Here is a 24006-nt window from a genome sequence, read left to right on the forward strand (position 1 = left end):
GAGGACGCGGAGGGCAGGCACTTCCCAAGCCTCTGCTCTCGCCTAAGAGATGGCGCAGCGTTACCGTTGTTTCGCGTGTCGGACCTCGTCCGCTCCGTACAGCCTGCCCACAAGCAGCAGGTCGCACAGTCAGGTCCAGCAATGCAGACTGCGCCCCACCCACGTGATCAAGTCATCCGGTTGGACAGATGCCAGGAGGATGAACACCTGTTCTATCTCCCCGCCTTTTATGATCCCCGCGGAACCGTCATCTGTGGCGCCGAGCGCGCCGCGTCGGAATGAAAAACGCTCTCGAAAAGTTCGCAATTCGACATTTGCTTGCAAAACTTCGCTGTAAAGGACGCGAATTTCGCCCTATCGACTTTAAAATCACTTCGTTATTTCAGTACATTCGTTATAAAGAAATTCGTTATAAATGTCCGAAGTATACATTGAATCCTATAGGCGCCAGACCAGACCACGAAAAACGTTCGTTATAACGTCCTTTTCGTTATAAAGGCGTTCGTTGTAAAGGAGTTTGACTGTAATTAGTCTTCCAGTAGTTACATACGCTATCTGACAGGATCTCCGGCCGGCCGCATAACCCAGCTGTGGAAACCGCATGTAGGTAGTTCTCACAGTTTGATTGTCAAGATTCGGTAAAGGATTTAAAAAAAAAACTCCCTGTATGTATTGGCGTTCTACTGGGCCCAGTAGAAGACCAGCCTGTTCGGAATACTGATTGCTTCCGACCTGAGGGTTTTGCTTCAATCTATCTTCACCGGATAGCGGGATCTTCCACTTTTAGAGAGATAAGGAAACATAGGCTGCTGGCAGAAACAACTTCCGAAAGGCAGTAAAAGCATTTATTGCACGCATGGCGTGTTTGTGCACATAATCTGCTGTCAAGTGTGTATGAGCACCATGCAACGTAAATGCTGTCAAACTTTAGCACAGCTATAAAGTCAAGATGACGACATATTCCAATTTCTCACATAAAGTCTGGTGCAGGTGGAAGCGACACAACGTTATTAATTTCTGCTACGGAATAATTTCGATGTCATGTTGTTTGGGCATTTGAAAAATTGTTAAATCCCGATTAAGCATATTAATGAGGGGGTAACATGTGCTATGTAAAGAAGAGATTATCTCTAGGGATTATGCTAGTGAGGTCATTGAGAAAGATTACAGCAAAGTGTGTCGGAGATTTCCGGCGCACGTCAGAAGAACCCCAGGTGGTCGAAATTATCCGCAGTCCTACCCTGCGGCAGGTGCAACACGTCGCCATACTGTAGGCAGACAAGCCTTACGTGTAACATCACGGAACGATTATTTTAGAAAGATTAGAATTACACAGAAGGGGCCTGCTATGCACTCAGAGTTGACAGGCAGTGTGATGGGGCATGAGATCTTGAGAGAAGATAGCGCCATTAGAGAGAAATTTTCTTCTGTGCATCAGTGTGCATTCTGTGTTACAGTTCACAAGGTTCGAAGCTGCCGTACACTGTTAAATGTGTCATTCCATGTGTTGTTAATCGACTTGCAACTAAAAAAAAAAGTAGCAAAGTTCACCAGCAGCACCACCTAATGCTACTGTCAATATGTATTCTTTGCCTAAAGGATTGGTCAGAGCCAAAGAGCCACACAATAAATACTGACATGCCTTTATTTACATAACAAGTCACTAAGAGCTCTGTACTAGTTGCATGCATATTGCTACAGTTATCCTTTGACACTTTTATTGTCAGCAGCTCCCTTGGCATGAGCTGCCAGCTGTTTCGTTGGATCATAGGGGTAAGTCTTCACTATTGGACCTAAGCCTGCTTTCTTAAATCTCATCTCATCAGCACGGACTCGATCTTCAAGGTCTCTGGTGATTTTTGCATTTGTGTATGCTAGAAGGGAAAAACATATAGCACATTTATTGTGCATTCCTATGGCAAGATGTGGACATGTGTAAATGCTCTGCTATGTTTCATTGCTTCATGTGCTAACACGTTTCCTGCACCACCAAAGTTTGCTCTACAAACGTACTTCAAGAGAACAATATAATTTGGTGAACTCTAAATATCCATCATAGCAATTCAGCACAGATGCTTCAAACACATTTAGCATCATTGATGTCTAGAAACTCTAGTATGTGCAATTTGTGATATGGGCCATGATTTGATCAGATATGATTTAGCAGTGCTCAGCTGTACCACCATGAAAGGTAACAAGGAAAAACACCAAAACAAGGACGAAGGCGGCACACAACACAAGCACTTGTGTTGTGTGCCTTGTTTGTCCATGTTTTGGTGGTGTTCCTTGTGACTTCTGTACCAACGAGCCCAGCTTAACACGATCATGAAAGGCGCCTACAAGTGCTGTTCAGTATTGTCTTTCTTCTAATTTGATACAAATATGATTTTTGTAACAGAAGAATCTGCAAATAGTGTAAAAAACATCGCTCATCTGCATAACGTAATGGATGTTATCCAATTTTGCAAAAGGTGATTTTCACTTCAAACTTCACAACGCAGCCTTTAAAAGCCAAGAGAAAAGAGACTTCCACGTCGGGAACATGAAAATGCATTGGTAAAAAAACTGGTAAAAAAATTTGTCAGAAACATCACACAAACTGTGCACACTAGGATAACTGTCCATTTAAGTCGCATCTGAAATTATGATGTGTGGATTGTATTAATCAAGAATATGTGTGCGGGACACTCAATACGTGCCTATTACAAATAGTAACTGGCTATGTATGTATAAACACAAATATATAAACAAAATAATCAACATATAAACCAAATTTTCCTGAAAAAGTTGCTTTTATATTAGAATACAGAATACATTTAGAAGTCAGTATGGTGAGCCTGTGTAAGTATATTTAGAACTCATGTCGTCACAGCCTGCACGAAAACACCTACAATGCTGGCAGACGTGTTTTGCTAGCTGCAAGGTGGAAGATGATGGTGCTTGGTCAATTTCATCTGTCGTTGAATTTCTTACTTGCATGCTACACAGTGTCTACACGGTGGTTCAATGCATTACACAACTTGCGTCAGCCACCACTTCCAAGATCAGTACAGAACCTGTCCTTTTAACCTTAAACCTGAACATCCCTTCAAAGTCATTTCTATGGCAACTTTGACTGCCGATTTAAAAGGGTACCTTCACTCAGATGATGTGAAGATTATCTGTTAAAAACATTTTTTGATACCATGCTACTGATTATGTGGCCAAGTGTTCTCTCTTGAAATTTCTTTGGACACAGTTAGCAAAAACCTGTTACTATACTGCGACTCGTGTATCTGAAGGCAACTGACCTCTTTCCGTTACCTTCTTTATTTAGTAAGGTCAGTCCCAACCTTCCCCTTTCTGCATTCTATGGCTAAGACCTTTCGCTTTTTCCGAGCAGGACGATGTGGAATCTGATGTACGTACTGCATAATTAATAATGTGTGAATGCCTACTGAAAATGAGTTTGCACAACTGAAAGTATGATTCACTTGTAGTTTATGCGAAGGTGTTCTTGGCTTCTGGCACGCGATATCACCGATGTACTAGCCACTTCCCGATGTACCGATGTCGAGCCACAGTATATCTGAGTGTGCGAATTATGTGCCAAAAATATTGCTACAAGTCCAAAAACAACTTCCTGCAGCTTATATGCATAAAACCACAGTATAAACCATATGCACTAAAAAGCATTAAGATATGCATCTTCAACTCAGCACGATACATATGGAGCCATAAGACTGTATTCACTCATTTCTTTGCTAATCTATTTTTGCTTTTCGACAGCAAGTAGGTGAGACTGATGTTGCCAATGCCGACACCAGAGACAGTGTTTATCCCAGAAACTTCCAATATGAGTCATAATGAAATGAGACAAGTTACAGAGGTTTGAATTGAAAATGAAAATTTTGCAAAATACTACTTATTTGCAATTTAAAGAGCAAGCTCTTCATACCGGTAGAGTTGTCTAATGAATAAACAGAAAGATGAACTCACAATCCTTTACACCTTCCATGAAGCTTCTTTTGGAAAGTGGCAGTGTCTCCCTCTTGTGCTTAATCAGCTTCGGCATGCCAAGTCGCTTTCTTACAGCTTCCACACGCAAGAGACCCACTTGGCATAGTGAAAAAGCATTACTAGTTGTCCAGTAGCACAGGATAGCCTGTAAGGTGTACAAGTACTTCCAGTATAGATGTTTCATCTTCATAAACAAGCATAAACAAGTTTCTTAGAGACTCGTAAAAAAGAGTATAAATGATGCCATGTGAAACAAAGCGTTGCATCTTACTGCACCTTCTTTATGCTATTTTGTAATAATGCCGTCTAAATACAACTGTTTGAGTATGCAAGATGGAAGACATTTCAACATCAAACTTGCAAAATGTAACTGTAAAAAGAAATAATGGAAAAAGGTGCGCGCCACACTATTGGGCGACTCACTTGACTGGCAGCCGAGGGAAGGAGCATTTGTAACCAGAGAGACTGAAAACTTGCTTGCGCACCAGGATTGTGCGCTGCTGTCATACTTTTTGTGCAAATATATATACCAGGGCCTTCTAGTCCTAATTTCTACTTCTCCTGACATAAACTGAACATAACTGAGAACGCGGATGGACAAAGACGACACGACATACTGTGTAAGTAGTAATTTTCGCAAGACTAATTTTCGCGAAATTCGCGAGCGCTCGTTTCTTTGCGAATTTAAAGTTCCGCGAAATATTTGAACCAATGACAGAAAAATGTGCAAACGAAATATGTAGGAAATTTTACCCAGGACGCTGAGGCAACTTATGTACGCGGTTTCTTACGCTATTACGCTGCACTGAATGCCGATCGTACCTGCTCGACGTGGTGACAGGAATGACGGGAGACATGGCAATTCGGCAATGACCCTGATACCAGCCGAGTAAGGACCCCATATTCTCAGCCCTCTCATTCAGAAAGGCTCAAAAGGAAGACAAATGCAACGGGTTATTACCCAGTTGTGATGCCTTTTGTTAACTTCTTCCTGGATTTCAAAGGTGGAGGGCCCCTAAGATGCCTGGTACAGGGTCAACGCACTGCGGTACCGCGAATTCAAGGTTCCGCGAATAATTGCCTGGTCCTGGCTCCTCACGAATTCGCGAATTATTGAGCCCACGAATTTAACCACTTATACAGTCTGCTGTTTTTTCAAGTCCTTCCATGTTCCTTCTATGATGTGTCATGCAAAACTGCTTCAACCTAAATGTAGCTAAAATATATTTGTTCGTTCTATAATCACACATGTTCAGTCACATTATACTTCTATGAATGTGATTTTGGCCGGTCATTTCATACAAGCTCACATATAAAGATTATCAGATTTTGCATTCCCTCAACATTGTCACAAGCAGGCTCAACCTGTCAGACTAAGTCAACTTACAGATGGAAACCCCATGATGAAGGGAAAGATGACGACAGGAATGGCCCGAAACACATGTCGTGTCCACTGCATGTTGTCTGCTCTCAAGCCACCTTCAGCTCCCAGCTAAAAAAAAAAAGGGACACAGAACCAAAAGGTGACTACACACAGCATAGAACAGTGAGCACAATATGTATGAATCGTGAGCAAGGAATAAGCACTCATAAGCACATGGTGAAGAACCCAATGAAGGCCATCAAAGTGTTGGTTTGCCTGGGAAGCACCATTCCCTTGATCAGCCCATGGAATTGTTAGAAGTGAAAAGCAGGCCGTACTGTATCTCTTAGTTTTTTATCCACCTACTATTTTACTTGCAGACTATACCAATATATGTATTTTGAGAGTTACACCACAAGTCTGGGTACATCCTATACTAAAAAACAAAAGCAAAGTTTTGTGAAATCTATGGTGTCATTATTAGTTACATGGGGTGGTGGCTGTGAAGAAACTTCATGTTCATTGATTGTATTTGATGGTCATACATGTATAATGCACCATTCCGACACAGCGGTGCAACTCCAAGTCTGAGTACTCTTTGATTGCTGCCTTTGCATTGTTCTTGCGGCGTAGTTTCATTTAGGGTTTAGCTAGCGTTTAGTTTATCCAGTTTGGTGTGTAGCGTTTAGCTTTATGAGGGGAGGAAGCAGGTAGGGGAAAGGATAGCCCTCGCTTGCACGCACGGCGTGGAGGTGCTGTGGGGTGGCGGAAGCATCTGTTGTCGGTTAGGGGAGATATCACCAATATTATATGTGGTTCGCTGCGCTCTAGGGACATCATGTGTGTTCAGCTGGGTGCTACCCCACTACATGAAAAAAACATTCGAAACTTTCTAGTAACAATATTTTATTGCAAACAATAACCAAATAAGTTACTCGAGTATTTGCACAGGCCTACTGAGAAGTGGATCTTTCTCATAAAAAAAAGAAGAAAAAAGAAACAGGCCTCCCATGACGCATAATTAGGGTTCCGCATTTTCGGTTTGTATTTTTGGGCGGATTCGGCGTATGTTTTTCGGTGTTTATTCATTTTCACGAAATCTGCGTTTTTCTACGTTTTTCCTGGCGTGTACGTGGCTTACCCGACAGTTATCGGCGAATAGAAATCACAATGTAATTTCCACACGACGCTCATTCAAAATGGCGTTGTTCATTACGGTGGTGTTTTACGGCTAACGAAAAAGTGAATGGACATTTTCACAACCATCGTATTTCTGTATGGTTTTCTGATCTGCATCAATAACTTGCTGGGTATGTGCAGCAATTTATCTCTGTCATCGTTCCCGGAATGTCCCTCTGTATTCACTGTTATTCACACTTGTGCCCGTTACTCGAAAAATGTAATTGATTACCGTTACCGTTACTTCTGTGGAAAAAGTAATTGATTACCATTACCAATTACTCGACTTCAAGTGTAATTGAGTAACCAGTAGAAAAGTAACGCGTTACTTCGGTCGTTACTCTGCATTCACGCAAATTATAAACGTCTTTGTGTGCCTCAGAAAAAAAAAAAAAGTTCAACAGTGCATCAGCTGAAATAACAAGACAAACAAAAACACGTATTACAAGGAGACGTTGACCCGATTGTGGAAGAGCATTGCGTGGAACTTCCCCATGACTCACTAAACCTCTAAGGCTTCAGGTACCATCACACTGGTGTAGGAAGAGATTAGGGAGAGAGACTCTGAAATTCCAGAGCGTTATTACAATGCCCTCCGCTTGCTATAGTAGAACAGCCCAACAAAGGCTGATGGCACCAGGGGCTTGACTTGGGGCAGAACATCTGAAAGATAAGCTAATCTCTGCCGGAAAAGTAACCAATTACTTAGTAATCGATTACTCAGAAAAGTAATTGATTACTCGAAAAATTACTTTGACAGTAAAGTAACTGATTACTCGAAAAATTACTCAAAAAGGTAATTGATTACAAGTAACGCAATTACTAGTAACGCGTTACGCACAAGTCTGCTGTTATTAAGGTGGCGCATCATAGCTGGCACTTTGTCGTCTACAGTCGAGGGATGGTGCAGCGAGCGAAATGGTTCGCGTAGTCACCGCTTCACAACATTTTGGCGCTTGCTTGGAAATGCAGTACCGCTGATGTAACGTCTTCTTTTTGTGTTATTTTTGTTTTCTCTTGGCGCGCGACAGGTCAAGCGAAATCTTGTGCAAACATATGACCGCTCGTGCTCACCCATGCCGAGTCCAATACTGTAAACACGCATATCGCGCTCAGCCGGACGGAACAATTAGTGGCGCGGCTTTTGAATGTGCACAGGCTGTCCAGCTATCTCCTGAACTTCTTCGTTGATCTGTTGCTGTCCCGTGCTGTGTTGTTGTCGGGCGAAAGGTTAGTCACCAGTCGTTTCGTGTGATTTCTGCAATGCTTGCGCATATAATAAACGAAATCTCTCGTAACACAAAAAACCTAGGTTGGACACGACGAAGTTGAAACAAGTTGGTGTCGACATGTTATAGCCTGCCAACGTTACGCGGAAATTGCGAAACGAAACCGCAACCTGTTTTCTTTATTTCCTGTCACCCTGGGCTTACAAATTTCAGACCACGTTGTGGTGGTGCAAAACGCTTCATTTACTTGCGCAGTCGACGGAAATGAAATAAAACCGCAAAGAGGCTGCATAGCATTTCCCATATCCTTGGACATCAGTGCAGGAGGAGGAGAAAGGCAAAAGAGAAGAAGAAAAGGGAAGAAAAGCAGGGTAGAGGAGAAAAATGTGTGTGCGTGGACCATACAGCTGCTTGGAACGTAAAGTGCGAATGGAGGTTTCCAGTTTGGTCGAGTATATCGCCCATCAAATTGTCTGCTGTACCTTATTGTACACTAAACCATACGGACGTGTCTGAAATCTGCCCCAACCAGCTCCATCCGCCTCCCAAAATTCCAAATGCTTAGAGTCTAGGGGACCGCACCTGATCCGCGCTCCTAACCACGTCATGGGACGAGGGGATACTCAGTGCTGTTCAAATAACTATTGTAAAGTTGTCCCATGAAACAACAGACTTCCCTTCCCGTTGACATCCTACTGGATGAGTGCTAAAAGCGCTGCCAGGTTTTCGGCATCCAGAGTAAAAGAAAATATTTCACTGTATGTATAACCTATCCAGCGCCACTATTTTTTTTACAAGCACGATCCTTCCACATTTCTGTGGCTGCGACTGGGAATTCCAAGACAAATAAGTTTCATCTACTGTTCCCCCGAGAAAATGAGCATCGTTGAACAAACAATAAACAAAATTTGGGGCTGGGCTATGCTGCCCGTGCTCGTGCTCCCGCGACATGGTCAACGTCGGCCTCGTCGTCTTCCGGCCACGTGCAGCGGTATATCATTTCCAGCCATCAAATTGTTGTTGCTTGGGACGACACACTCGATGAGAGATGGCAGCACTGCGCTGCCCATTCTGAAGCGGCGTACTCCACGGATGACCATACCTGACAAAAACTCGTGTGCCGAGTCAACGGCTTAACATAGATGAAATTTTTGTTGGTATTTTTTTCTAGTGCGTGATCGAGCCAGATTTTCGATTTTGGGCGGCTCTATTTTGTAAGCGAGCGGAATCTCGAAATATAGCTTTTCCCAAACCTTTCGACGACGATATAAAAATTTCTGAGTCTAAAACGCAAAATCTGCTTTGATCAGGCACTAGATCTAAGCATCCTCTTCCATTTAAAAGCAGTTGCACGGAGATCAACAAAATTTTCGCTGCGCTACAAGAGTTGAAAAATGTATGGGGATTCCCATAGAGCCGTCGGTGGTGATGCACCTCCTTAAAACCAAGGGAAAATTTACCCGGCGGATGTTTTTCGGTGTTTTTCTATTAAAACCAAAAACACGGAACCCTAGGCATAATGTAATGTAGGCATACAATGAACGATGCCTGAGAACTGAGCAAGACACAAAGGGAAAACGATCTTACTTTCGACGTTCACCTATATCCCTAGGAAACCAACACATTTCAACTTAGGCATGTCACCCTTCAATGGAAGAATTTTGAGAAAAATATGACAGGCATGTAGATTAAGGTTGCATATACTTCACACTAGAAGTAAGCAGCCAATGAAACCAGTATGGACAGACATGTAGACACCACTACTGCTAACTCTCAACTGACGGAATTTATTCTAAAACAGTACGTACTTACCTCAATAGTAAAGAAAAGTGTCGCACTAGTGAGAAGAGGCAATATGTAGAATGGGTCTGGCACTGTTAGGTCCACAAACCAAAACATACCCCCAGTCTTGAGGCTCTCCATAGGTAGATTGGCCATGCCACGCAGTGCAAAGAAAAAACTGATAAAGACTGGAGCCTGAAAAAATAAATAAAATATGATATTAAAATATTAGAGAAAAAAAACCACACAACTCCTGAATTTAGGAAGAATGCTACACAGAGAACTGAATCAAGTCACAGTTACCTGAAGGAACGGTATTATCATGTTTTTCACTGGGTTGACATCCTTTTCTTTCATGAAAAGCATCAGCTCATGGGCAGCTCGGGCAGCTGTTGATGCAAAATGGATGGCTTGATTACATTTTGCAACGTTCCACATAGAGTGTAACAGATATACATTCTAATGTTTTACAGCGATAGCATTATGAGGGAATTTGTTTCTCAAGAACGGCGCAGTTCCTGACTTACGACTCGGCGCGCCATTGGTTGGTGCAGCAGCAAATCGGAGAGCACATGAAACGACGTCAGGAGCCACACTGCGTCATTGACAAAAGTTGCGTCCTTACCAAAAAGAAAAAAGAAACAGCAGCCATGCGGGGTACAAGTACAAGCAAGCGCCATCAGTGTATCACACGCTATGTGGTGGCCACGGAGAGTGCGTACGGTGTCTGCAGATAGGGAGTGGAGCGGCACGCCGCTGTAGAACACAAACGGTATAGCACACCGAGGGGACAAGCAACCAGACGCGCATTGGCTGCAAGACGACAACATGACCCAGCAGTTACGGAATGCAAAGTAGCTGCGATAAGACGAGGGTGAGAGGACCCGAAAGTTAAGGATTGCGAGGCCGAGACCAGGAGACAAACTGTCCCCAAACGTGTGTACCTGAAACGAGTGCATGTCCATCAGAGTTTGCAATGACCGACGTGGATTTTGCAGCGAAGTTTTTGAAGAACGAGCTTGGACATGTTTGTGACATTTTGCGATGGGCTGTGGTTTTGCACCGACGTGGTGCCCGCACACGTGCAACACTGCCAACTGTCAGCCAGGGAGTTCACGGCAGAATGTGTAGAAAAATTTAAGAAAAAATTTGTCTACATGTGTGTGTGCAATACAACCATAAGCCTCATCTCGCATGCATGATGCAGTTATCATTGTCACTTCTTCGCACGTGGGCTGCGAAAAGGACACAATTTTTTGGCAGTGGCACAACTGGGAACATGTGAAGCAACCATGGTTCTCCGCCCAAGGATGCAAATTCAAATGTCAAAACTCAAAAGAGCAGGAAAAAGAAGTGGTTGAACAATGCTAGCAGGTGGATTGGTAGCATTACAATACAGTGAAACACACGTCCTCCAGATACCAGGCTTTCACTAGCCTTACAGCCTGCTCTTCAAAGCTTGCCCACACTACCAACCATTCAGAACTACATTTGCAGCATCTTCAGAAACAGCTAGAACCTCTCTCACTACAACAAATCTGCTTGGTCCACGGTCAAATCTAGCTTGCCAATGCCATGTCCTAAAAGCGCTGCTCTCTCTTTCGGACACTGTGCAGCTGCCATTAATCCAAACTACCACTACCAAATAACCATGAGCAATGGGGTAGGGTGCCACCTGTTGGAATGAATGAACCGCGGATGGAACACCCCACTAATTACAATCCAAATAAACTGTTGTTGGCGCTTGTCAAAGTTAGAGTAGCATGGCTGCCATTGTCTACGCTGACAAACAATTGTCAAAGGTTCTAAGGTGGAACACTCCAATGTGCAATTTGGTAAGTATAACAACTTCATATAGAGTTGGCAGTAATGAGGCGTTGAGGCCTCACTTAGAGGAGATATATTGCAAACAGCTGAAGAATACCATTTTGATTTTCAAAGGAAAGGAAAATTGTTTTGTCAAATATATCGCTGTACAAAGTATTGTTATACAGGGGTCTTACTAGCTTTATATTCACAATTACTGCACTGCACATAGAGAGAACCCAGTCTGTTCTTACTCTCCAACTGGTTGCCCGACTTTCTCGCCTCACTCATTTTCATCTGTAGTATCTGCATCTGTGGCAAGTGATTGTTCATATGTGCTGCATTCTTCTGCGCCTTTACAACCAATGGGAACATCAGAGTTTTCACCACCACTGTACCTGTATGCAATGACAAAAATGTTGTATTAGCCTCAAAGCGTTAATTCTGACAGGTACACATTCAATCAACTACATTGTGAACGTCGCACAGAAACATCCTCCGCAACATCAAACTGCGTAGTACAACAGGAAGTTCAATGAGCAAGATCAATTTCTGTCAACACACTGCAGATGCAGAGCTCTCAGAAATCATCACCAAACAGATTCCAGACTACAAACAGAAACTTGTGTAAGAGGCATCAATGCTGGGTCGAATTAATTACAACATTGAGTGTGTCAAAAATTTTGCACTTTGTAGAAACAATACTGCTAATTGGCTACTATTTAACGAATGTTTTAATGTCCAGAACCCTACTCCAGCTCACACTCCAGCCCAGAACCGGTTGTAGAATTGTTACGTGCCTTCTTCGATAAAATATTTGCTACAGGAGTCTTCCTGTGCTTACATATAATCAGGGCACTACTAATATTAGAGACAACCATAATCTCATATACTTAATGGGTCATGCTCAAAAACAAAATTTAGCACAGTGCCAATAAGCATTTGTCCAACTTCCTATATACAAATGTTATTACAGACATGGTTCGATATAATGAAACACTATTCAACTAAATTCACGGTACAGCGAAATGATTTGTATTCCCTGCCACAGTTGGCTGCCATATTTCGCCAGGATCGACACAACAAAATATTCGGTACAACGAAAGAAATCTGCCATCCTTTTCAGGTCAGATATCTTGCTCAACAATTATAAAGTTAATAGTCATGCAGAAAATCACATTTGCAAATAAGGACACTGATGCAGCTTTGACACCATGCCTCTCAGCGTCACCTCGGAAGCACACATTTTCCTGCAGGTCCAGACGTTTTCCTGTCCTTGGGAGAGGTCACACACTTCTGAGAACGTAGCGCACGATTGTGTTGTACCTCTGATGTTTTGGCTCAGAACCGGAGCCCATTCGAGAGGGTATATTTAGCCAAATATCTCGCATGTTAGAATAATCCCATTTCACTCTATAGTGGGAAAAGCCTGAGCATGGGCAAAAACACTGAGACAACAGAAACAGGCTCTTTTTCACCATGGAGTTCCTCCACATGCTTGTCTATATCTATACTACTACACATACTTGCCTATATCAGTTTTTGTCTCCCGTTTCGCTCATTATTCCGCCAAGCAGTACAATAAGATAAGATAAATTTAAAGGGAGGGAGGGAGGGCCTGCCCCTCTCATAAGGTGTACCATTCGATTGCCCTTTGTTGCAGATGGAATACTGCGAATTTACCCGACAAAACACGTCGCGGTTATTAAATAACCAAATTAAATTGATAAAGATTGCAGAGCATGCCGCGATCTGAGTTGGCAACAGTAAGAATGGCAACGTCACCCTGCGGGAAAGTCCGTGATAGGATACAGAAATCGTCTGCTTTTGCGCGCGCTATTGCACCGGCGTGAGCAGACGACTTTCAGAAGTTACTGGGGACCGCGGCAACTCTCGTATATTTCCTTTCAGTTCTCAGGCGAAAAAACGCACAGTCTAAGAAGTGGCCCACGTGGTGGTTTAGAACAACTATATTCATCCTCAGAGACAAGTGAAAAGTCGCAAGACAACCCCACCCACAATTACAAATCTGAAGTCGCCGGCCATCGGCGTGCGCGGTCGCATTACAGCTCCGACCAAAAATATATTACGCGCACTTGCTTGACACCCCCGTTGCACACTGATCATGCATAAGGTAAAATCCCCGAGACTGGGAACACGAAGGGGGAAGCGATCTTCACCAGCTCGCTTGCTTCCTAGCCATTTTTTCATTGACACTGAGCATGTTTCGAAATGAAGTGCCGCTGACGACGTACATGGAGAAGGAGTGCATGTTTATTTAAAAACCGCATTAAATACTCGGGGAAAGAAAACACGTGACTTAGCTTCCACGTATCCGATTATGCGCCACATTGTCGAAGACACCACAGTCAATGCACGGACTACATTCTCCGATCGCGGAGATATATGCCTGAGTGTCCCCATTTCGAGAGCAAAGGGGATGACTCAACCCAAGGTGCTTCTGCAAGTTAGTTACCGTGACAACGGCCATGTACCCGCAGGCCGACGTCATGTGTGACGTTGCATGAGAGAAGTGCAGCTTTCGTTGTCTGCTATTACGGCACGTTTCAACAAAGTCCTCGAAAACGACTTGGTTATTCTGAATGAAACTTTGACGGTTGTATGTGTACAGTACTCGAGAAGATAGTTAGGGAGTGACTTTTTCGGGTTAAACCCGATTCCGCCCGGTTATTCCCCCCCCCCCCCCCCCGAACTGATCTCCGACAAATACGGGTTAAACCCGATTTCTCCCCGAATTCCAGTCACTATGAAATCCTCAAGTGACGTTTCCACTGAAGACGAACATAGGTCGCCACGTGTAACACATGTAAGAATGGGTCACTTAGGTTCCCAGCAATACACCCATGTGTGCCAACACTGTCTATGCCTTCGGGGATTACCGCCGGAAGGTCACGATCCCGCAAAAAAAAAAAAAAAAAAAAAAAAGAGAGATTAGGAAAGGACTTAATAGACAACAGGAGAAACAAAAACACCCGAAGGCACAATTATCGCCCGATTTCACCCCGAATTAGAGATTTAAAAATAGCGCCCAATTTTTACCCCCCGAATCTGAGAAAGGCATTTAACCCGAAAAAGTCACTCCCTAAAGATAGTTTTGGCTAAGTTTCGGAATCGCCCCGGCTGTACGAGACCGTCCCTTTAATTCATGATAAGTTTCTCTCTTTCTTTTTTTCACAGTTACATCGTGACTGAAAGGGCAATGCACATGTTATGGAATTAACCACCAATACCACAGTGACATTTGTCCTTTATGCTCAGGAAGACACGCAGAATATGGTGGAAACGGGTGTCAAACCCCCAGCATCCACTGTTCATGGAAGATGAGGCAGGTAAATTATTATAAGGCAGGAATGTCTTAGTGCTGAATAATAGAAAGCAATGGAACTGACTAGCAAGTTGGTATGATAATGATAATTCATGGCTTTATATGGTGTGACAGCTATGAGTATGGGCGACGATCTGTGGATTAGTTTTCCCCACATGAGGGTTCTGTAACGTGCATAGAAATCTCAGCACACCGTACTTAACGCCCTTTGTGGAGGATGGCATGCCTAAGCAAGATTATATGAAATAGTAAATTGTTAACGAGGGTTAAAAATTGGGCTGTTTGGTTCTTCATAACTAAAAGTGATAAAATACCGTGCCGAGGAGAGAAAAAAGGACTGGACGAGATAAAGCACCGACTGACAAACAGGTTTTATTCCAGAATAAGCTGCCTTTTTATAAAGCCAAACTACACCCTCTACATCGGTTCCTATCAAACAAGGCCACGCGAAATGTGCACTATCTTTCCAAAATGACAATGACTTTATCCATAAATGAATACCTCGAGGTCTGTCCTACGTACTCTTTCCAGCATTTTAGCAGTATACCTGGATATCTAGATACGGATACGGATTTCTACAGTACACCGCTAAAATGAGGGAAAAAGTACATAGGACAGACCTAGAGGTGTATTAATTTAAGGATAAAAGAGCACCGAAACACGAAGGTAGATAGTTATAGTAGGCTGGGTGAGCCATGCAATAACTGTGAGGCAAATTTCATGAAACTTAAGATTTTATTTAGGGCCAAAAAAGTAGAAGTGCTACTATCTCAAGAGGCACTACAGATTAAAAAATCAGGTGATCGTTGCATGAGTGCACCGTCGGTTGTGCTGTTGGAAGCAATCGAGAGGTTCCTGGGAAAGAAAAGAAAAATGAAGGGGGGAGTAGCAAGTTAACAAGGTATGTTATCTGCAGCCCTTGCCATTTCGGAAAGATGGCGCACGTTTCGTGTGGCCCTGTTTGATAGGCACCGATGTAGAGGGCGTCGTTTGGCCTTATAAAAGGACAACTTATTCTGGAATAAAACCTGTTTGTCAGTCAGTGCTTTGTCTCGTCCAGTCCTCTTTTTCTCTCCTTGGCATGGGGTTTTATCGCTTTTAGTTATGTAAACTGTTCTAGGCACTTCTGAATCTTTTGAAAGAAGTAATCTGAGTGTATGCCATGCAGGGCTGCTTAAACAACAGTGCGACAAAACAAACATCCAAACAATGATGTTGGTTCACAACTGATAATTAATGTGAGACTGACCTATGACAATGGTACCCCACCATGGTATTCCAAAGTCTGAATTCAAGAAGTTGAGGCAATGCTGTAGCAATCCAGAAGGGCTCCAGCCACCAAGCCCCAGGTCTTCAAGGCTCTGGGCAGTATCATTACTCAGCAAGCTAGCTGCAGACTCCACTGTTTCAAGTATAGGATGAAGTGGAGGAGGTGGAATCTGTTCTGCTGAAACCTGAAACACATTTATATGCCAACATAAGACAACCACCAATATTACTGCAAACACTGCAGTACTTTTTATCTAAATCAACATGAAGATTCACATGTGAAATATATGTTACTCATTTCGTTCTTCCAAGAAAGCTAGCTAAAGCTAGTTGGCTGACGTTCAATGAGTGATTTCAGAATGTTCCTTTTTATGTGGCTCGTATATGCTCAAAAAGAGTGAGTAGATATACCTCCAACGATGCAGAAGGTACCTCTTGAAGAGGTGCGCCTCCTCCTCCTCCCGATGACCATCGTTGTTGGGCAACAAGTGGCCCAACTGAACAGCCGGTGGCAAGATTGCTGTTCCTTCCCCTTGTCGTAAATGACAGTAGTCCATATGACCGAGAATGTAGCTGTTGAGAAGCCTGAGAAGCAAACAAAGGAATGCACAGGATTGCATCTTCAGATTGTGTTTCTGGTGCAACACACGGTGGCCAATAAAACTTTTATCTTCTTTGTGAACCGTAGGTCCCACCAGTGATTTATCCAGAACACCCCCCCCCATACCCCCTCAAATGTTTGGCATCACCCCCCCCCCCTTTTTTTTCTACCTGTGCACTTCCTACAGGTGGGCCCTTGCTATTTCAGCTTTAGAAACATGTAGGTAATGATACGTAGAGCTGTTATGATGTAACTGTAATAATGACACCCCCCCACCAATTTTTTGCAACACCCCCCTGTGCATGGGATTCTGGGTAAAACACTGGGTCCTATCATATCACACCTTTATTGATATCACACATCATTTATAGCACACTATATATGGCAAGGAACATTAAATAAGGAAAAGTTGCAACACAGTAAGCCGATACATGATCAAATTAAATTGCATAAAAATTTATTACATGCATCGCAAGACCTGGTAAAAAAAGTGGAACAAGCAATGTAGCGTGTTCACTAGCTTGCAAATGCATTTTTGTCCTAAAGTGTGTAAAGGCAAGGGAGGCTCCTCTTTGATCTTTGCTACAATGGAATAGTTTTTAGTATAATGATGTGCAGCAGCATCTTAAAGGGGGGGCAATGGTGGGGATATGCTTCTTGTGCCAACAGCAGCCGTGAAAACAAAATGAATAGACATGCTTGTTGGGTGGATGACTGTATTTCGCAATATTATTTTTCTTCTACAAGACTGCTTTTACAAAGCTCCCACTGTAGGCAGGGCCAGCGAGAGGGTGGGGCAGCCGGGGATGGTGCCACGGGGCCTGGGCCACTTCAGGGGCCCACGGGACCCAAGCTCTGTCGTAATCATATAAAGAAAAATACTTGGACTGTGTTATCGAGACGTGAGGACGGGGCCCGGGCATGACCCACCCCCGGGACCAGTAATTTCTCTCGCTGGCCCCGACTGTAGGTACTATGAGGGCAGAGCTAAAGACTGCATTCTTCCACAGAACGGCACATGTATACTTTGACGTGCATTACAGATGAATAGCAGACTTTTAACGGCATGCATCACTGTATTCCTTTCTGCAGCATGTTTCTGTTTCAAGATGTATACGTATTCCTACTCCAGAACTGACCAATTTGTTAACTTTTGATGTTCTGTTAGGGATTGCAACTGAACACCAAACATAGAAAAATTGTTTACACTGCGGAGATTCAATGAATGACTTGTTGAGTGTTTGATTCGCCTACACAGTGTTCCCTGCGCAGGCTCCTCGCAATGCCCTGAGCTTCTCAAGTGTGGGTTCTCAAAGCAGAGTGTGTGTTACCCATTTGAACAGAATTCATTGAGATTCCAGAAACCGCATAATTTTCGCTAAATAATTCCAGGAATTTAAGACGCGGGAATGGGGCCGGGATCTCGGGAGTTCATTGTCCCAAGGAATGGGACATTTCGCATTGCGATAATCATATGATGGCACATACAGGGGCTCTTCCAGGGATTTCCCTGCACCCCCCCTGCATTTTTGCAACACCCCCCCCCCCCCCCTGAAATTTTTCAGGTGACCCCACCCCACTCGGCCACAAACACGTTCTGGTAGTGAGTCCGGTGCTGCGAATTACATCCTGTACTGTCAAACTTATGCTCTAGGACCACAGTCATTCAGATGATCGTACCATGGATTTGTCCAAAATCATTTTAAAGTGACTGTTCAATGCATATATTGCACGCATATACCAACAAAAATGCGTGCGGGCACGCAAACTCAATGTGGATCATCAAGAACCATTTGCACCCAACTCAATCAAGCAAGGTATTCTGATTTTTTCGTGTAAGGTTTTCACCTTTGGTTGCTAATGGAGCTTCGTGAGACAAGGTGCTAGTCTTTTTTCTTTGTCGGTCGTGCGATTATGCATCTTAATGTTGAAATGCCATTCATAATGAATCTATATTCTAATGTACTGTGTTCTAACGTAATAACATGTACTAATAAAACGGGAAAGCTGTGCAGATATGTCACAATTGTGCCACGATTCTTTCCGTGTCTCAGAAAAATTCCTTAAGTGGAACGTTCACCAAGCATACCCCCCCCCCCTTTTTCTTGAAAGCTCGGCACCCCCCCCCCCCCCCCCCCCCCAGCAGTGAATTTCTGGGGAAATCACTGGGCTCTTCGTAAAAGCACAACCCCACAGAAGAATATTAGCTGCCTTAGAGTCCTGCCTACAAGGTAGTTTCTTTGCACACTGTACTGCGTTTGTGCTCACACAGGGCATCAAGGAGTTCTGAAAGGCGGCGCAGTATGTTTTATCGTACTCGTACGTGATCTCTCAAATGGCATATTTGATCGGAATAAACGACCTGGACCGTGCATCGAACACAGTTACAGCAGCAAGCAAAAGGTACTTTACTTGTAACAGGAAAATAAGTCATTTCCCACGTGCATACCTGACGAGACGATATGTGACAGAGAACCACCGTACTTCGAAGAGACACCCTAGCGCACTGTTGCAACTTACACTGCACAATCATTGTTCTATAATATCAATATTAAGATTCAAATCAAACGTAATAGCGACACACAAGTTACATCACAAACTACCAAGATGCATGCGGTACATACAGCCGAAACAGCTACATAAAAAAAAAAAAAACTGATAAGGTTGCCAGATGTAAACGACCTCAACTATCGAATGACCTGCAGCTAACTCAACTAATAATAATAATAATGGTACCGTGATGTTACACGTAAGGTTTGTCTGCGCAGTGTGGCGACTCACGAATGAGCTGCAGCGGAGTATGGTGACGAAATTTTTTTTTTTTTAATAAAGTAGATTTTCAATATCTGAAAACATTCTAAGTGCCGGGAATAAGCATTTTGTTTGCAGGAATCCCACACCGGCAACACAACTTAAAATCAAGGCTGAAATTGACGTTTCAAGACACGGGTCTCATAATCAGAATGTGGTTCTTCGGGCGTCCGCCTTGTCGGAAGAGGACCCGGATGTTTGTTCATGCAATCTACGCTCGTTTTTATGTACCATGATCAGGGGCGGCGTAACGTCCTGAATTCAGGGGGACCCCATCCCATCCACCCAAGGGGAAAAACAACGTCGGTTGCCAGGTTGACGTAGGCTTCCGGCCTAAAAGTCGTTAGGCCTTGCTTGAAAAAAAAAACGTTGGGCCAGCTTCGGGCAGCCTTACTTAACACCGCCAACCTTGGGCCAATGTAGCCACAGGGCCAGTGTAGAAGTGTAGAACCAAGTCTGAGCAGTAACCGGCCATAGTAGGCTAGACAGCGGCCCATAGATTAACAGCAACGATGGGCCAACTATGAACCACTTGTAGCTTGTAGTATAGGAGCAGGGCACGGTTATGCAGTACTGTGATCCCATTGCAGTACTGCCTCGTCTATCAAGCTGTCCACCAGGAATCACCATGAAAAATATATTCGCTCTGCGGTGCGTTATAATAATAATAATGGTACCGTGATGTTACACGTAAGGTTTGTCTGCCTATAGTATGACGTGCCGCAGGGGTTCTTTTGACGTGCGCCGGAAATATCCGACACACGGCGCTGGAAGCAATGTTTACCTCCCCCACACTGCTACCACCCTCGGCTGGGATCGAACCCGCGGTGCGTTATAGCTGTGCAATCGAATTTACAAAAAAGAAAAAAAGAAAGAAAGGTCGAAGAAAGCAGCCGCTGACGGCTGGCACGATCCTCGTGGGACGGGGCGAATGCCCCGAGCGTTTTCTTTGTTTTTTCTTCTCAGCTCACGCCCGCTCATGCTTGAGCTGTGTCGCCGTACGTCACTGGTCATGTTTTTTTTTTTTAATTCCGTGTTAGCGCCGCGAAGCAAGTGTGGCTATGACGGCGTACAAACGTGGACAGATGGAGAGAGGCCAGCAGGAAGGAGTGGGGGCACGTGAGGGGAGTAGCATACGTCACGACGTCCTCTCGTTCTGTGATGCGCTCTTTTCACGAGAAGGATTTTTCAAAGGTGTGCGGAACAGACCCCTCGCGCTCGCTTTGTATGTCACCTGCGCTCATCGTTCTTTGGCAGGAACTAATTTTATTCGTTGGAGAACACTCTGCACCGAAAAACGAAAAAAATAAATTAATAAATTGGGGTCACCTCAGTGCACCTTTAAGCAATGAACACAGGTCAGCTTCAAATTTTTACGTGAAGCGAATCTCCATACAGTAGTTTATGAGCATAAATAATCTCGGGCTCGTGAGAGAATGCTAACTTGCCGAAAATTAATCGCAAACTTTGCCCAAAACGCGCTCCGTTCTTGAGCTCTTACGACGTCGCCGGATTTGTTCTCGTTCCATATGCCCTTCGGGAAGCTAGATGGACCCTTCCCCTCTAACACCGGGCAAAGAAAACTCGGAAATGAAGTCTGTATGTGTCAGAAAGACGCGCGGAACGGACAACACTATCTCCTGTTTGGGCGAAGTTCGAGGCGCACCCACAGTTAAAGAAAAAATCGTGAGAACATAAGTTTATAACTTATATACACACACCCCTAAGGGAATACACACTTTTTTTTTTTTTTTTTTTTCAGCAAATCGAAGAGACTCGGGCTACACCTCTGGCGGGTTTCGGCTGGAATAGCTCAGATGTAAGACTGATGGTCGAGGGGGCAAGATCAGAGGATGGCGGTACTTTCCCCCCAATCCAGTGACTTTAGTCACAGCTCGACGACGCTTTTAATGAAGCTCGTGTGATTGGCTTCGAAAGAGGGACCACGCGCTCCCCATACATTGAATAGGTAAACACACCAGTCCTAGTCCACCATAGCAAAGCAGTTTAATGTAGCCAAATATTTTCGTAGTGTTAGCGAAGAAAACGAGAACATGCTAAGCAAACACTGATGGATTGAAAGAAATTAATATTCTTCGCCAGCTTCTTCGTCGTCGTCATCCTTGGCAACCTCTTCGTAGTCCTTCTCTAGGGCTGCCAAATCTTCACGTGCTTCGCTGAACTCTCCCTCTTCCATTCCTTCTCCTACGTACCAATGGACGAAGGCCCGCTTAGCATACATCAGATCAAATTTCCAGTTGATCTGAGCCCAGGCTTGTGCGATGGCAGTTGTGTTTGACAAGAGGGTGACTGCTCGTTGAACGCTGGCCATGTCCCCTCCGGGTATTACCGTGGGCCGCTGGTAATTGATGCCAACCTGGGAAAACGGGTTATGAGTATGCTACGAGGACATGTGCCATACTAACTACGAAGCATGGTTCAACCTTGAATCCCGTGGGGCACCAATCGACGAAACGAATGGTGCGCTGTTGCTTGATGGCTGCAATGGTTGCATTCACGTCTTTCGGCACGACATCACCTCTGTACAGAAGGCAGCAAGCCATGTATTTTCCGTTTCGGGGATCGCATTTGACCATTTGGTTTGCGGGCTCAAAGCAGGCCTTCGTGAGCTGTGCCACCGTGAATTGTTCGTGGTAAGCCTTTTCAGCAGACACCACGGGAGCATAGGTCACCAGCGGGAAGTGGATCCTGGAGAAAAGTTACAATGCAAAACAAACGAAACGACAATACCATTCACATCAAATGTTGGATACCTGGGATAAGGAACCAAGTTTGTCTGGAATTCGTTGAGGTCTACATTAAGGGCACCGTCAAAGCGCAATGAAGCCGTGATAGAAGACTTCACCTGAGCCGCTAGACGATTCAGGTGAGTGTAGGAAGGGCGTTCGATGTCGAGTTTGCGTTGGCACATTTCGAACGAAGATTCGTTATCCATAAGGAAAGCGACGTCCGTGAGATCGAGCATTGCATGCGTGGTTAATACAGTGTTGTAAGGTTCGACGACCGCAGTGGCAACCTGAAGAATGCAGTGACATCAGAAACATTGTTGGGATGTCCTGTAGGACATACCCTGGGTGAAGGGTAGATGCTGAAAAGAAGCTTGGATTTCTTTCCATAGTCCCCCGAAAGATGTTCAGCCAACAGGGCCGTGAAACCCGAACCAGTGCCACCGCCGAGACTGTGTGTGATAAGGAAGCCCTGGAGGGACGTGCACTTATCTGCCTCTTTCCGGATGCGGTCCATTACGATTTCGATCAGTTCCTTGCCCACTGTGTAATGACCCCGTGCGTAATTGTTCGCCGCATCTTCCTTGCCTGAAAGAGAGAAATATCCTAATACTGGTATTGCCAGAGACGTTCGTACCGGTTATGAGTTGGTCTGGATGGTACAGCCTCTGGTAGGCTCCGCTGCGGATTTCACAGATGACGGTTGACTCCAAGTCGACGAACACAGACCGGGGCTTGTAGTGACCGCGGCTGCCCTCGGAGAAGAAAGTGGTAATATTATCGTCGCTCCTCGTTTTCTCGCTGTCTGTCGTGCCATCTTTCTGAATTCCATGCTCAAGACAGTACAGCTCCCAGCAGGCATTGCCCATCTGGACACCCGCCTGTCCGATGTGGATGCTCAAACATTCCGGCTGCGAAAGAGAGCATCATACGCCTTTATTTGCCAGGGGTAGGGTACACAGACAACGCGGGTGCATGCGAAAGCGTGCAGGCAGCTTACCATGTTTACAGTGAAGATACTTTGGTGCAACAGGCAACCAACAGGTTTGCGACCGCTCGTATTTATAATACATGTATCTGAAACGAGCATCACGGGAAGCCCGGGTGCCAAGATCAACCAATTAGACGGTCACATGCGGAGCGCTCAAACATACGCTGTTATCAGGAAGAGGTTGCCTGCTAAAACCAGGTAAAACGGGTATCAACGATCATTATCTATCCATGACGAGGACCCCCCAGTCTAGGGAACAAAAAGTGACACACAAGTGCACACGGGTTTTCGTCACGAATATATGCCACCAGGTCGCTTGCGTTTTACTAATATAATAATAATAATTCGGGGCTTTACGCCGCGAGACAATTGTGATCATGAGCGACGCTGCAGTGGTCGAGTCTGTGGATTCATTTTGCCCACCTGAGATGTTTCGTCCTCCTCCGAATCCCCTGTCTCTGGGTTTTGTCGTTTAGGGATAGCTGAACATAGCGAAACATATCAGCTAAACATGCCAGTTAAACATACGTTAGCTAAATCTCGACACACGGCACTACACATTTAACGCCCCTCGTTGCGTTTTACTATCTTGTGTCTGTAGGGTGGTGTACATCCATATCTGTCGGCTTTTCGGGCGTTTTTTGCTGGTCTGCTGGGGGAGGAGGGTGCTGGGAAAATCCCTGACACGTCATCCTTCAGGACGTCATTGTAGTAGTGGACACACTGTGTATATATACGCAAAAAGCCTCACCATTGACCTCGATATACAATAGATAACCGATTGTAAAATAAACACGTGACGTGAAAAGAAGACAAAGTTCGAGATGTAAAATTTGATAACTCATTCCACTCTTCAATAACACGCGTTCAAAGTAAGGATATA

The 24006-nt window shown here is 44.3% G+C and overlaps 2 protein-coding genes across 3 annotated transcripts; both read right to left on the reverse strand.

Moving 5' to 3' along the window:
- Positions 1-1627: 1627 nt before the first annotated feature.
- LOC135377770 (mitochondrial inner membrane protein OXA1L-like) lies at positions 1628-19241 on the reverse strand. Its single transcript, XM_064610431.1, has 9 exons — positions 19024-19241; positions 16385-16558; positions 15954-16158; positions 11613-11756; positions 9856-9941; positions 9583-9747; positions 5387-5491; positions 3979-4144; positions 1628-1874 (listed from the first exon to the last, which is right to left on the reverse strand). The coding sequence occupies exons 1-9, from the start codon at positions 19105-19107 to the stop codon at positions 1702-1704; spliced, it is 1302 nt and encodes a 433-aa protein (XP_064466501.1). The 5' UTR covers positions 19108-19241; the 3' UTR covers positions 1628-1701.
- Positions 19242-21373: 2132 nt separating this feature from the next.
- Positions 21374-23983, reverse strand: LOC135377774 (tubulin alpha-8 chain-like). Of its 2 annotated transcripts, XM_064610441.1 has the most exons (7): positions 23875-23983; positions 23133-23209; positions 22770-23043; positions 22476-22720; positions 22160-22422; positions 21830-22094; positions 21374-21762 (listed from the first exon to the last, which is right to left on the reverse strand). In XM_064610441.1, the coding sequence occupies exons 1-7, from the start codon at positions 23966-23968 to the stop codon at positions 21472-21474; spliced, it is 1509 nt and encodes a 502-aa protein (XP_064466511.1). In that variant the 5' UTR covers positions 23969-23983; the 3' UTR covers positions 21374-21471. The 2 variants fall into 2 exon arrangements, with proteins under 2 accessions (XP_064466511.1, XP_064466512.1); XM_064610442.1 differs by lacking the exon at positions 23875-23983 and having other exon boundaries at positions 23133-23258.
- Between the last annotated feature and the right edge of the window lie 23 nt (positions 23984-24006).

The sequence above is a fragment of the Ornithodoros turicata genome, chromosome 1 (genome assembly GCF_037126465.1).
Source record: "Ornithodoros turicata isolate Travis chromosome 1, ASM3712646v1, whole genome shotgun sequence".
NCBI lineage: Eukaryota > Metazoa > Arthropoda > Arachnida > Ixodida > Argasidae > Ornithodoros > Ornithodoros turicata.